The sequence below is a fragment of the Podarcis gaigeae genome, assembly GCF_964106915.1.
Source record: "Podarcis gaigeae genome assembly, chromosome: 9".
Taxonomy (NCBI): domain Eukaryota; kingdom Metazoa; phylum Chordata; class Lepidosauria; order Squamata; family Lacertidae; genus Podarcis; species Podarcis gaigeae.
In genome coordinates, this window is record NC_139685.1 from 51,381,566 (window position 1) to 51,395,995 (window position 14,430).

Genomic DNA, 14,430 nt, shown 5'->3' on the forward strand with positions numbered 1-14,430 from the left:
CCCCTTTCCCCGGTTCCGATCCCCAAAGTTCATCCATCTGTCTACTGCCAGCCTGGAGAACCCACGTCCATATCTCAGTTCCACTTTGCCGTCTTTTGATAGCTTTTAATTTCAAAAAGTCCAATCTCGGAGAAACTCTCAGAAAAGATCATTCTTCTTCCATCCAGACCTCTATGTTTAAGAGTATAAACTCAAATTCTGTTTCTTGATCCTTTTAAAGTCTGGATGTCCCAAATGTTCCAACTTCGAGTTTAGTCCAGCTCTTATTCCTTAGGTTTCTTTTTCCTGTTCTGCTGCAAAAACCTTCTAATTCAGAAACTTCTTGTTCTCCACAGAGGCTTTATTTATTCAGGAACAAAAACTTACGTCAAGTCCCTTCCTTTCTTCAACAGATAAATCCATTGTCTCCTTTAGTGTAAAGACCTCTGTAGACAAAATAATGCTTCGTTTTTGCAGCTTTCCCAAGAGATAACAAATCCTGCTCAATTTCATAGTATTTTTCCACTTGCTGCCACTGTTGCAATGTCCCGACCTCCCTCTAGAGGGAATATGGTAACTTAATTTCTTTCCAGATCAGACCCAAAAGTCAAATAACTTGCTGCCTTTATTTCCAGTAATTTATGTCCAAATTGTAACAAATCTAACCAGCAAAGCCATCGTAACAAAGTTCTCTTTTATTTTCCTGCTTTGACAGCTACTTTGACAGCTGTCAAAGTTTCTGTGTCTCTTCACCAGTCTCTCATAGCGGATCGTTCCCGGTTCCCGGGGGGTTACATTTTAGTTCCCACAAACAAATCTTCTCCTCCAGCACAATTATTGTAATTTCCCTTCGTGAAGTTAATTTTTTTTTTCAAATAAGCAAGTTCATCTCTCGATCCTAGTTGTCAAATCCTTGCGTTAAGACATCTACACCAGGGGGGGGGGGGACTTCCTTTTTGCACCTCCCCCGCTCGCTCCAAATTCATAAGTCAAATTTTCCTTTTAAGTCCGATAAATTTACTCACGGGTTGTTCTTTTTAATCCAAATCCAAAATTTCCAAAGAAGAAGTCGTTGCTCTCCGCCGAATGGCATGTGGCTTCGCTAGGCAGGGGAAGCAGTGGACTCATAGCACCGCACCCCCCGTCACCCGCTCCGCAGCCTTTAAAAAGGCTCCTTCGCGGGTCGGGGGGCGCAAACGGTGCCCGCCGAGTCACCAAGTCCATGGGCATCACCGCCCATGGTTTTTGAGGGTCCCCGCGTTGACGGCGCGGCAGGACCCAACCCCTATCCAGCAGGCTCCCTCCGGAGCTCGGAGGGAGTCCGCCATTCGGCGATGGCGCCGACCCGGAAGTGAATCTCTCCTCTTATATTATACAGTTTGGCTTTTTAGGGCCAGGACTTCCTTCAAACCTTCCTTATGATTTTCTATCTTTCATTTAGAATTTCTGCTTTAACCATTGCTTTCAAATCAAAAACATCAAAGCATCATATTTTCTTATTCTTCTCTGAAGTGATTTTTAAACTTTCCTTACAAAGCTTCTTGCAATCCTACCAACGTGTTTGATTGACTACAATTGCCTTTCAAATAATTTACAAATTTAGAGATCAAGGACGTTTTCATCGGTTTAGTTTATACATTCATTCAAATATTTCACACGAATATACAATTTCACCAATGAATATTGAAAATATGCAACCCAATCCAAACGACAAACAAAGCATTCCATTTACATGAGTCCAATAAAATAAGAGCAGTTCTTGAATTTCAATTGCTACATCTGCCTGGAATTGATCTAAATATGTTTGGAAAAGATGTTTTTGTTGTTTATCATTTTCACACACTCGGCTTTATTGTGATCCATAGACCCAAAATACACAGTACAACAGTAGTATATATCAACAGTTATTCAGGTGTTTGCTGCCCTGCACTCCTTTGAGGTGAGGATATAAATTCCATAAATTAAATGAAATAAAAACTGCACCGATCATTACCAAATTTTGCATGAGGGCAGTAGCAGACCTTGGGGTCTCAAATGTCAGTGGTACCTTATGTGATGCTGAAATTTGGCATCCCTTACCTCTCATCTTCCATTCTACATCATAGATCTACATTCTGCATCCAGTGCCTCCGACGATGGTTTCTGAGATCAAGGAGAAGATTTTCGCCTATGTCTGGACACAGTTGGTCAGCATTTTGACTCAAGATGGCAGACTGTATCTTTAAAAGCTGCATTATTTCTTCTTCTTCTTCTTCTTCTTCTTCTTCTTCTTCTTCTTCTTCTTCTTCTTCTTCTTATCTCCTGAGCAATGCAGCTAAAAGGCTGGTAGATTATCATTTTGACAGTTGCAAAGTTGACCTTACTTTTCCATTGTGAGGTGGTCGTGGGTGGTGTGTATCTGTGCGGATCTGTCTTTCTTTCCGCTATGTATTTCCTCCAGCACGTTGCCACTTCCTTGTATGCCTGTGCTTCCTGATCTGAAAAATCTCCATGGAAGGAGGTACCTTGTGACATCTCCCTCTGGCCAACAAATCCACTTTAAAAGAAACAGCAGACTAGTCTCCATCTGTCCCTACGCATACACCCAGCAATTTAAAATTTAGTCCAGAAACAGAGTTGGGTTCAGTGCAGTTGGCGTAGTGGCAATGTCCAGTTTATAATCTAGCAGCTGAATTCTAAACTAACTGCAGTTTCTGAAAAGTCTTCAAAAGCAACTACACATAATAGTAGTCCAACCAGGAAGTTATCAGAAATAGATAACAATTTATGCCTCCATAGGTGTTTGATTTTAGTTATTAAAAGTGCATTATTGGCCTGAGGGGAAATAATTGTGGTGTCTTCTGCTTTTATATATTATTGTTTCCATTTTTGGCTTTACTGGTTGCTGTGTTCCTTTCATGCCATTTATTTTTTTTTCTGTTAAGTTTTAGTGCTAAATTTCATCTTTAAGGCTTTTTTTTTTAAAAAAATGTTCTCTTTTGTTAGCTGCCTTGGAAACTGCTGGGTTTAAAAGAAATAGAATTGCTTACTTCTTATGGAACAGTGTGGGCATAGGGTCATTTGTGGAAAGAAATCAATAACTTGGCCTTAAACTTCTTTATTTTTGCCTAGAAAGGAACGAATATCTGAAAAAGAGTTATTATGGGATGATCAGATTCAAAGGCAGCAACAATTTAACAAATTCATTGGAACTAAAAACCATTCTGAGTATGAATAGGTTTGGGGTTTTTTAAGTGCTGAAATTGTAACATCAGGGCAAGGACAGGTACCCTGCAAATCAAGCAACCGTTGAAAAACCTGGGCTGTAAAGATTAAAGCTGTAGGGATGCAGGTAGGGGACAGCTTAAGTGCTGCAAAAAAGTTTTTTTTAAAATGATTACAAAATACTAAAGCAAATTTCTTACCTGGCCATGTTTCCTTTGCAAGTTAAGATAAATAGTACTGCTACCAAGAGCTTGTCAAAAATGGCTTTGCAAGTCATCTGCATCTTTGCAAGCAAGCTAAACATTACATGCAGTCACAATTAACAAACACAGTATAATGAAGACTGGTCAGCACCTTGCCTCCTTTTAAATTTTATTTATTTATTTGGTTTTTCAGATTGAAATTTTACAGCCACATATCCAACAGAAAAGCTAGCTTCCAAGGAATCTCTTGGACTTCCCTCCCCCCTTTGTGGGTCCTACTGTTAATCATTTCCTCCTGCATCTTTTATAATAATCCAGATCTTTTATCTCTCCACTGTATCCAAAATTCAGCACCTCGCCTCCTAATCCAGGCTTCTTCAACCTCGGCCCTCCAGATGTTTTGAGACTACAATTCCCATCATCCCTGACCACTGGTCCTGCTAGCTAGGGATCATGGGAGTTGTAGGCCAAAAAACATCTGGAGGGCTGAGGTTGAGGAAGCTTGTCCTAATCCTAACTGCGAACCACAGAAAATGTTCGGCCTTGAAGCAAAAGTGCCATTTTTGGAAACAAAGGGTGGCTATTTTTAAATATGCAGTGAATATGGAAGCATTGTGCCTGAAGTATCATTTTGGGAACAGTTTCAAATGGATGTTTTGCTGAAGGAATGCTTCAAGCCCCAGCTCTTACATTGGCTCACAAATCCTAATCCTCCTACCCTCGCAACCAACAGCCCTGTGAGGTAGGCTACTCTGAGAGAGAATGATTGGTTTAAGGTCACCCAGCGAGCTTCAGTGCTAAATGGGCATTTGAACCCAGGTCTCCTCGATCTGGGACGCAGGTGGTGCTGTGGGTTAAAGCCTCAGCGCCTAGGACTTGCCGATCGAAAGGTCGGCAGTTCGAATCCCTGCGGCGGGGTGCGCTCCCGCTGCTCGGTCCCAGCGCCTGCCAACCTAGCAGTTCGAAAGCACCTCCGGGTGCAAGTAGATAAATAGGGACCGCTTACCAGCGGGAAGGTAAACGGCGTTTCCGTGTGCGGCTCTGGCTCGCCAGAGCAGCGATGTCACGCTGGCCACGTGACCCGGAAGTGTCTCCGGACAGCGCTGGCCCCCGGCCTCTTAAGTGAGATGGGCGCACAACCCCAGAGTCTGTCAAGACTGGCCCGTACGGGCAGGGGTACCTTTACCTTTACCTCCTCGATCTAGGCCCACAATGTTAACTTCTATTACCTGGGTTATGAAGGCTCACTAAAGATGTTAAAGCAAAGATTATGGGATAATACACACAGTGACTTGTGATCTTGATCACACACAGTCTGTAGTTCGTTGGCAGTAGGAGTTTGTACTCCTATGGGCATGTCTTTAAGTTAACACCTTACATTAAAAACCTGACAGTACCAAAGTATCAAAGGTTATTCACCAAAGCCAGACCAAACATCTTTCCTTCTGCAGTGTTGGATGGCAGGTTGAGAGGAGTTCCCTACCAGGACAGACTTTGCTCGTGTGCTCAAGACATCGATTCTATAAAACATATTTTGCTGCACTGTGCGAAATACAAGCAAGCCAGGGCTGAACTGATATTACCCTTGCTGGTACCTTTCCCAGGAAAATCAGAGGCTCACTATATCAGGTATTGGAAGACCGGACAAACGCTAGAACATTAGCAGTGGCGACGTTTTTATTGGTGGTTGCAAGAACCAATGATCCCTATCTTTAAGTCTGAACAAAATGCTTGTTTAACCTGGAGGTAGGCTGTCTGAATTGTGCATTGCTTTGTAACAGTTTGTTGGGTCTCTGGACCGTAATAAAGATTGATTTATTGATATTCCTGAACTTCAACCATCTCCAGCAATTCATGCCTCTCATTTATCCAGTTCACTTGTGCTCTGTCTTGGCTCCAGAACTAATCTTCCACTCCAACATTAGTTTCTGCACAACAGGGATGGGGAAATCTTGTTCCTCCTGGAGTCCTTACAGAAGACCTTCCAAGGTTCACCTGCTAGTGGTGGTTGGACCAGGGACAAAAGTGGGGGAGGCAATGGATGTGACTCTTAACTTTGTACAGTAGGCTACATTCCAGTCATGCAAAATACAGGTTTTCACCACAGGCAAATAAGAGCCATCACCACAGTTCAAGGACAGATGGTGCAGAGATGTTGGTGTTATGGCCAAGGTAGAGACTTCACCCCCTAGCTGAATATGTGGACAGCATAGCTGCTCTGTGCATTGGCAGGGGAGGCGAGGGTTATTCTGTACCATCCACGACCTCCTCATGCATGGGAGGAGTTCTTCACTGAATCTGGTCATTTGTCCTTCAAGCTCAGTATTGTCTGCACTGACAAGAGTGAGCTTTCCAAGGTTTCAGAAAGGAGTCTTTCTCAGCCCTCCCTGAAGGTGTCAATGATTGTAACAGAGACCTTTTCCATAAAATGCTAAGATGAATAAAACATTAAAGGGAATTAACTTTCGGGCAGTTTGAGCCTAAGGGCAGACTTACACAACTCATTTAGCAGAATTGTAATGATTTGATGAGCTCCGGGCTTGTGTTGTTTCACTGCTGCAAAGCTGGAGTCTAGCTTGTGAGTGGAACTGTCATTATAGGTGCATTATTTTTTTGCAGCTCAAGGACCACGTCCCCTTCAAAGGGCCACAGGTGGATGGGGCCAAAGGAAAAAGTGGGCAGAGAAACAAATGTAAACTTCTCCTTTGTGGAGGAGGCTCATTTCTACGCACACTCACCCATCGACAATTGTGTTGCAGCATTCTGAACCAATTACAATTTCCAGACGAGAGCAAGGGAGGATTCACACAGATTGCATTGCAGTAATCCAATCCTGTGTTGGGAGCAGAGATAGAAGGATCTGTCAATTTCATCTTGCTAATTTCCCCAATCTTAAATTCAGTGCTTTTTTTTTTTTAGAAAAACAGGTGCCAGAACTCACCATGAACGCCTCCCTTGTTCTCTTACAATGGCAATGGTGCCCACCTGAGAGGTATCAGAACTAAATTCTGGTGAGTTCCAGCTGAAAAACAACCACTGGTTCTTCACATTTCTGCAGCAATTTCTGATTTTTCTTCTTTTTTATAATCCTCATAAAAACCCTTCAGCACTTTCATGCAAAAAATTCCTCTTTTTTTGACAAGCAATTTCACCTCATATAATGCGATTTTTGTATGCTATTTTTGCCAGTATATTCATTTTAATACACATCCCCCCCACCCCAATATGTACATTTTTGTAAATATTGGTAGATTGGAGAGCACTTAGTTTGGCTAAGTGCATATTTTGAAGGATGGCTGTGTTTCATTTCTCAAATTATTTTGGTAAGTGTGACTTGATAAATTCATATTTAAATGCGAGCTGAACTGAATTTCTCTCCCATCCCTAGTTGGGAGTAAACCTTAATTTTTTTTTTTTTTCAGCCTACAATCTTTGCAGGCTATTGATATATGGGCTCCACTGCAATATACATACGAAACACCAACATACTGAAGTTAACCTGTGCCTGGACTACTGTGGCAAAACTCTCCTACTCCATCAATATTGTACCAGCAAGTGTTGGTAAAGGGTACTCCCAACTGAGGGTACCCAGGCTTTCAGTGACAAAGCTGGATTCAAAAGCTGCCCCTAGATTATGTACCTGCTCTTTCACTGGGACAAGACAGTTTGAGCATATTACATTAATCCTGGCCTGACAGCACTGGCTGCTAATTAGTTTCTTGGCCCAATTCAGAGTGCTTAAATGACTCAGGACTGTAATATCTCAGAGTCCATCTTTCCCTTAACCTGGACCTTGCAAGCATCATTTGAGGCCTTCAAGTTCCCCCCTCCCCGAGAGGTCCATAGGATGGCAACATGAGAATGGGCCTTTTCCGTGGTGGCTCCCTTTGTGTAATGCTCTTCTTAGGGATTCTCACCTGGCACTTTCGTTACATATCTTTAGGCGCCAGATTAAAATGTTGCTCTACAGCCAGGCCTTTGGCTGACTGAACCATTCATAGTCTTTTAAATGAGTTTGGGGGCATTGTTTATTAATATCAAGTTGGGCAATTTGTGTTTTTATGGGGTTGTTGGGCGAAAGGCAGTATATAAATGTAATTTTAAAAAAGAAATGGGGGTGCAACTGCATTCAGGACAGTCAACTGTCCAATTCTCGAGCACCAGAACCAGCAACCCCTAGTAGCTCCATCCTGCCAAGATTCAAACTCAGTTTATTTCCTCTCAACCATCTCACCAGATGGTGAGATAAAGCTGGGTGTCATCAGCCTTCTCATGGCACCTTGCGGCCCCACCACTTTTCTGAGGGCTGCCCCACACCTGGTGTTGGCTCTCTTTAAAGTTGTGCACTCACTTTGGGACATAGCTGTCAAGCGTCCCTTATTTGGCGGGACAGTCCCTTATCCCAGCGCCATGTCCCGCTGCTGTCCCTTACTGATGATGTCCCTTAAATTTCCCGCATTTCAAAGGAAGCAGCTCCTCTCCCTCCCTGCTGGCCAGGGAGGAGGGAGGCTCCAACTGTGTTGCTCACCCAGTAAGAAGTCTAAGAACGACTGGGGGGTGGAGCTTGCATGCCTTGTGCTGATCAAATTGGCTGTGTTGCCTGGGGACTCACCTTTGCTCAGCGCTTCCCAGCGGAGAGGTGACGGTGGTTTTCCTTGAGGCTTGAGGCTTCGTTTGGCTGCTGGCTGGGCTTTCTGCCTTTGGCTTGGAGGAGCTCAGAGGTTGAACATACCTGTGCCCGAAAAATCCCTTATTTTGGCTGCTGATCCCTTATTTTTGAGGCTGCTGGTCCCTTATTTTCAAATCTGTAAGTTGACAACTATGCTTTGGGACCAAACCACACTGAACGCAGGGGGACTTCCCTTCCCACCTTTGCATCCCTAAGGTCAAGCTGTAACCTAAAGAAGTTTCAGACTGATGTTCAAATACAGTGGTACCTCGGGTTAAGTATTTAATTCGTTCCAGAGGTCCGTTCTTAACCTGAAACTGTTCTTAACCTGAAGCACCACTTTAGCTAATGGGGCATCCTGCTGCTGCCACACCGCTGGAGCACGATTTCTGTTCTCATCCTGAAGCAAAGTTCTTAACCTCAAGCACTATTTCTGGGTTAGCGGAGTCTGTAACCTGAGGTACCACTGTATTCCTTAAGCTGTTTTAAAACCTAGTAAACTAAAAATAAGAATTCTAATCCTCCAGCTCCAGATCAATGTAATTCATGGGAAGACATAAATTTAGGCAGTTGGTTATATTAGATTCCGGAAGCAATGGTCTCACAGGGACCCATCGTTAATTTGTTACAGCTAATCCTTCATTTGCTTCGCGTGGAGCAAAGCAGAGCACGTCCGCCTGCGCCTGGGGATCCTTCTGCGGCTTATTTGGCAGAGTGGCGTCCTGGACCTCCAAGGCTCCAGAGTCTTGCCCTGTGCCGCCCCATAGCGCTCTCTTCTGAAGACGCAGCGCTCTCCGATCTCCGCGAGGTCAGTTCTCCGGCTGCTTTGCAGCCTCGTTGCGCCCGCTCGGAGCCGCGTTCCAAGCGCCCCTGTCCGCCCGAGGAAGCGTCAGCTGCGCCCCTCCGGCGACTCCCCAACAAGCGCCAGCCAATCCCCGACGAGCCCCGGCGCTCCGGGAAACTTTGAAGGACGGGGGCCCGAGAAGACGCTCTTTCTGCTCACCGATTGGCTAGCGGCTCGGAGGAAGTCTCCAATAGGAGCCCTTCGCTGCTTTTCCCAAGCTCGACTTTTCGCCCCTTCCTCGCCTTCTTCTAGACTGGAAGGCTGCGGCGCGCGCGGCGGGTGGACAAGCGCGTCTCGCTCTCAAAAGTTTCACACCCTCGATTAAGCGCCACCCTTTTGCTCTTCGCTTCTGCTGCCTTTCTCAGACGAAGGGCAGATCCTCGTGGAGACGTCTGGGCAATGAATAAAAGGCGAGCTGGGGCGCGGATCCTGCTGCAGCCCTTAGCTGTGGGCGCCGTCGAGCAAGGCTGAGAAGTGTCCCCTCCACGAATTTTAAATTTTAAAGAAAATTCCCTGGTTTTCTAAGCCTCCCGCCAGGAGCGCCCGCTTGGTCCGGCCATGCTGCAGAGGATCGCCGTCTGAGCCGCCCCGTCGCCGCGATGCGCTCCCTGAACATCACCCCGGAGCAGTTCGCGCAGCTGCTGCGCGACAACAACGTGACCCGCGAGCAGTTCATCGCGCTCTACGGGCTGCAGCCGCTGGTCTACATCCCGGAGCTGCCGCGGCGCGCCAAGCTGGCCTTCGTGCTCATCTGCGTGCTCATCTTCGCCCTGGCGCTCTTCGGCAACGGCCTGGTGCTCTACGTGGTCAGCCGCCGCAAAGCCATGCGCACCGTCACCAACATCTTCATCTGCTCTCTGGCCCTCAGCGACCTGCTCATCGCTTTCTTCTGCGTCCCCTTCACCATGCTGCAGAACATCTCCAGCAACTGGCTGGGGGGTGAGTGGCCGAGCCAGAGGGAAGGAGGCGGGTCTCCTACTTCCAGGGAGGAGGGAGACGGGGGTTTGACCTCCACTTCATTCCGACACACCACAACGATTCCCCTCGCCCCTCTAAAATTAAGGGAAATGTTGGGGTTCTTTAGTTTTAAAAGAACAAGTTTGTAGTCCTCATGAAGGTACAGAAGCTTAATACTTTAGAAGTATTCAGTGAGTGCAGAGAAGAAGAAAAACGGATTCATTTTTTTATAAGATATTTATTAAAGATTTTCTTAATACAATAGAAAAAAAACCCAGACAAAATAACATATAACTTTACAATAGCCATATTTTCTTTGCTTCTTTGGAGTTCCTCACATCTCTCGTTCCTGCGTTCCAAGTTTATCAAACTTTACCCAGCAATTTATCACCTTGTTTCAATTCTTATTTTATAATTTTCCAATATTGTGTCCCTAATTTTAGATATTTTTACCCAAACCTTAAAAGCTTAATTTTAGCATAATATTTATCCAAAATTTATCTTTTCTTATATTTTCACTTATCTTCATATTCCTTTCAACTAACTTAATGGTGCCATATTATTTATAATCTTACATCTTTCTTAACACTCATACAATTTACAATATTTTTGTAAATAGTCCTTAAATTTCTTCCAGTCCTCCTCCACAGCCTCTTCTCCCAGGTCTCGGATTCTGCCAGTCATTTCTGCTAGTTCCATATAGTCTATCAGTTGCATCTGCCATTCTTCCAGTGTGGGCAAATCTTGGGTTTTCCAGTGTTTGGCGACAAGTATCCTTGCTGCTGTTGTTGCATACATAAAAAATGTTCGGTCCTTCTTTAACACCCTCTGGCCGATGATGCCTAAAAGAAAGGCCTCTGGTTTCTTAGGGAAGGTATACTTAAATACCTTTTTCAACTCATTATATATCATTTCCCAGAAAGCCTTAACTCTAGGGCAGGTCCACCAGAGGTGAAAGAACGTTCCTTCAGTTTCTTTACATTTCCAACATTTATTATCAGACAAATGGTATATTTTTGCAAGCTTGACTGGAGTCATGTACCACCTATATATCATTTTCATAATATTTTCTTTCAAGGCATTACATGCCGTGAATTTCAAACTGGTGGTCCATAACCTTTCCCAGTCAGCAAACATGATATTGTACCCAATGTCCTGTGCCCATTTTATCATAGCCGATTTAACTGTTTCATCTTGTGTATTCCATTTTAACAGCAAGTTATACATTCTTGAAAGTACCTTAGTCTTAGGTTCTAGCAATTCCGTTTCCAACTTTGATTTTTCCATCTGGAATCCTATCTTTTTATCCAACTTAAAAACCTCTTTAATCTGAGCATAATGTAACCAATCTCGCACTTTATCTTTTAGTTTCTCCAAACTCTGCAGCCTCCAATTATCTCCATCTTTTTCTAATATTTCGGCCATTTGGCCTCCATATTGAGTCTTTTCCAGGCCTTAGCTTCCATTGGTGATAACCACCTTGGGGTCTTGTTTTCTAGCAAGTCTTTATATTTTATCCAGACATTAAACACTGCTTTCCTGACAATATGGTTCTTGAAAGCCTTATGACTTTTAACCTTGTCATACCACAAATATGCATGCCATCCATAAGCATTGTTAAAACCTCCCAGATCCAAAACATCAGTGTTTTCAAGAAGCAGCCAATCTTTCAACCAGCAGAGAGCTGCTGATTCATAATACAACTTTAAGTCTTTTAAAAAAACGGATTCATAGTGGTGCAGCGATAAAACTGCTAACACCTGTGCAAAGCTACAGTGGCGTAGCGTGGGGGGTGCAGGGGGGGCCGGCCGCACCGGGCGCAACATCTGGGGGGTAGGGTTAGGGGGCGCAAATCCACGGGTTAGGGGGCACAAATTACTTGCCTTGCCCCGGGTGCTGACAACCCACGCTACGCCACTGCAAAGCTAAGGTGGGTCAGGTTTGGTTTCAGGGGACCATGTGTTGAGATTCCTGCACTGCAGAGGGTTGGACTAGAAGACCCTTGAAGTTCCTTCCAACTCTACAATTCTAGGAGAGATTGCTGTGAAATCAGCCACAACCATACACCTGGGCCTTCCTAGTCAGGTTTGTAAGTGGAGGGGTTATCTATCTTAATGTGGGGGAAAGTTTTGATTACCTTTCCTTCCAGCATCATTTATCCTCAGTCGCTTTAGGGCAGGGTTGCTTAACATGTGGGACTCAAGATACTCCCAACTCCCATCATGCCTGCTCATTGTCAGCACTGGCTGGAGCTGATGGGAGTTGGAGTCCAACAACACCTGAAGAGCCACAGTTCAGTCTCCTCTGCTTTAGGCCAATGTTTGCAGATCAAGGCAGTGTGGTATAGTGGTTGGGAGCGTTGGACTAGGACCTGGAAGACCAGTTTTCAAATCCCTGCTCAGCCATGAAACTCACTGGGTGACCTTGGGACAGTCACAGTCTCTCAAGCCTAACCTCCCTCATAGGGTTGTTGTGAGGATACGATGGGGTGGAAACATGGGGCCAACTCCTAGGGGCCAAGGTCCCTTTGGGGGCCCCCAATAAAATATTTGAGGGAGGCGCCCCCTCCCAGTAGATGGGCATTGCCATTCAAATAATGTGTGTGCACAGTCTTGTGCCTGATCATGAGGGGCAGGGTGCTTACCTGGGTCCCCCCAATATTTTATTCAAGTTGGCACCCCTGAATGGAAGAGAGCTTTGTGCTCCCCCTTGAGCTCCACTGGGGAAAGGTGGGGTAGAAGGGTGATAAATCGATCTTGTACCAATGTAGCAAAGTTGTCTGTTTAAAGACAATCAACAGCTACTAGCCACAATGTATATGCTCCACTTCCATTATCGGAGGCAGCGTGTATCTTGATACCAGTTGCAGGGAATCACAGGTGAGTAGCATTGTTGTGACCAAGTTTTGCTTTGGGGCTTCCCGCAGGCCACTGTGAGAACAGGATGCTGGACTAGATGGGCCATTGATCCAGCTGGCTCATCTTATGTTCTTGTGTCAACTTACAGCAGCCTCACCTGCATTCTGTTGCTGAGTTGCTTCCATGGGTGCATCTTATAAACCACCCATAAAGCTCTCTTGACTGGGGAATCCTAGAGTTGGAAGGGACCCTGAAGATCATCTGGTCTAGTCCCTGCATGGCAGGAATATGCAGCTGTCCCTTATGGGAATCAAACCTGTGACCTTGGTGTTATGAGCGCCATGCTCTAACCAACTGAGCTAGTCCTAAGAGTTAATCATGCTGCTTGATTTCCTATAGCAGCATCCATAACTACATTATCTACAGTCCAGCAGTTAATTCTCCTTCACAAGTTCCATTTAGAAGTGTGTGATAATGCAACTCTTAGCAGAGTGTGGTCATAGTTCAGACCATGGATAGGCAAACTAAGGCCCGGGGGCCGGATCCAGCCCAATTGCCTTCTAAATCTGGTCCACGGATGATCCGGGAATCAACATGTTTTTATATGAGTAGAATGTGTGCTTTTATTTAAAATGCATCTCTGGGTTATTTGTGGGGCATAGGAATTCATTCATATTTTTTTCCAAAATATAGTCTGCCCCCCCCAAGGTCTGAGGGACAGTGAGCTGGCCCCCTGATGAAAAAGTTTGCTGACCCCTGGTTTAGACCCAGCTTCAGGAACAGACCATGACATTAATAGTAGTTGCACTACAGTTAGGGGCACTGATTAAAGAACAATATATAATGTACACAATATATGTGAATTATAACTGCGGGGAGCTGATGGAGTTCTACATTTTGCATTGTGATTGAGCATAGTGACTGAGTGTTCAAAGCACTTCAAATATTATCTTGTAAAGATAACAATAACCCTGCAGGTATTACTATAGTTCTGCAGATGGGAGACTGAGGAGGAGTTGCTAATGAATTCATGGCAGAGGTAGGATTTAAACCTCCTAATTGTAGCTGTCTTAGCTGCTGTGCCACATCAGTCCTCTCTCCCCAAAAGGCATGTAGCTCCAGTTTTCTAAAAAAGAATAATAATTCTAGCATGGCATCATTGTTCAGGCCTTTTTCATACTGTGCACTAATAAAGACAATAATTATGTCTTTTGCATTTTATTATGAGATTGACAAATAGGAGAATGCACAGAGCCTCAGGTCTATCCCAGATGTTCACAGCTGCAGTCTTCAATGAGATTTAGGAATTTGGCATTATTGTGACAATTGCTGCAAGTACTAAATGTCACCAGCAGAGCATGGAACTATTCATAAATGACATCAGTGTTGCAAAAACATAAGCAAACGCTGACAGTAAAGTTGCAAAGCATTGTGCTTGTCATTCGTATTGTTCATCCATGCATGTGTAGTCAATATCCATGAATTGGCTTGCACCTTAGACACAGGGTTGTAAGGAGTTACAGAACTATATGGCAACAGTACTCTCCCAGCTTGTGACCCCCTGCAACCAGCATTCAGAGACTGAACGTTTGTGCAGTGTAAGTGTTTAGCATGTTTAAGGAGACATAACAGACCAGCTCATAACTGAGGCTGAAAAACTACATTAATAAGAATAGTGTAATTATTGCTTTTCCAAAAGTGTGACACTCAGTTGGA

General features: G+C 44.5%; 2 protein-coding genes across 3 annotated transcripts in view; both read left to right on the forward strand.

The window, feature by feature from the left end:
- The window catches only part of SMIM43 (small integral membrane protein 43), a 245,669-nt gene that overhangs the window by 99,858 nt on the left and 131,381 nt on the right, over positions 1 to 14,430 (forward strand). The gene's annotated exons all lie outside the window — the stretch shown is intronic.
- The window catches only part of QRFPR (pyroglutamylated RFamide peptide receptor), a 32,768-nt gene continuing 27,394 nt past the window's right edge, over positions 9,057 to 14,430 (forward strand). Inside the window, exon 1 of the mRNA XM_083755871.1 lies at positions 9,057 to 9,838. Within this exon, the coding sequence (XP_083611997.1) occupies positions 9,499 to 9,838 (340 nt within the window). The 5' untranslated portion in view covers positions 9,057 to 9,498. The remainder of the gene's footprint in view (positions 9,839 to 14,430) is intronic.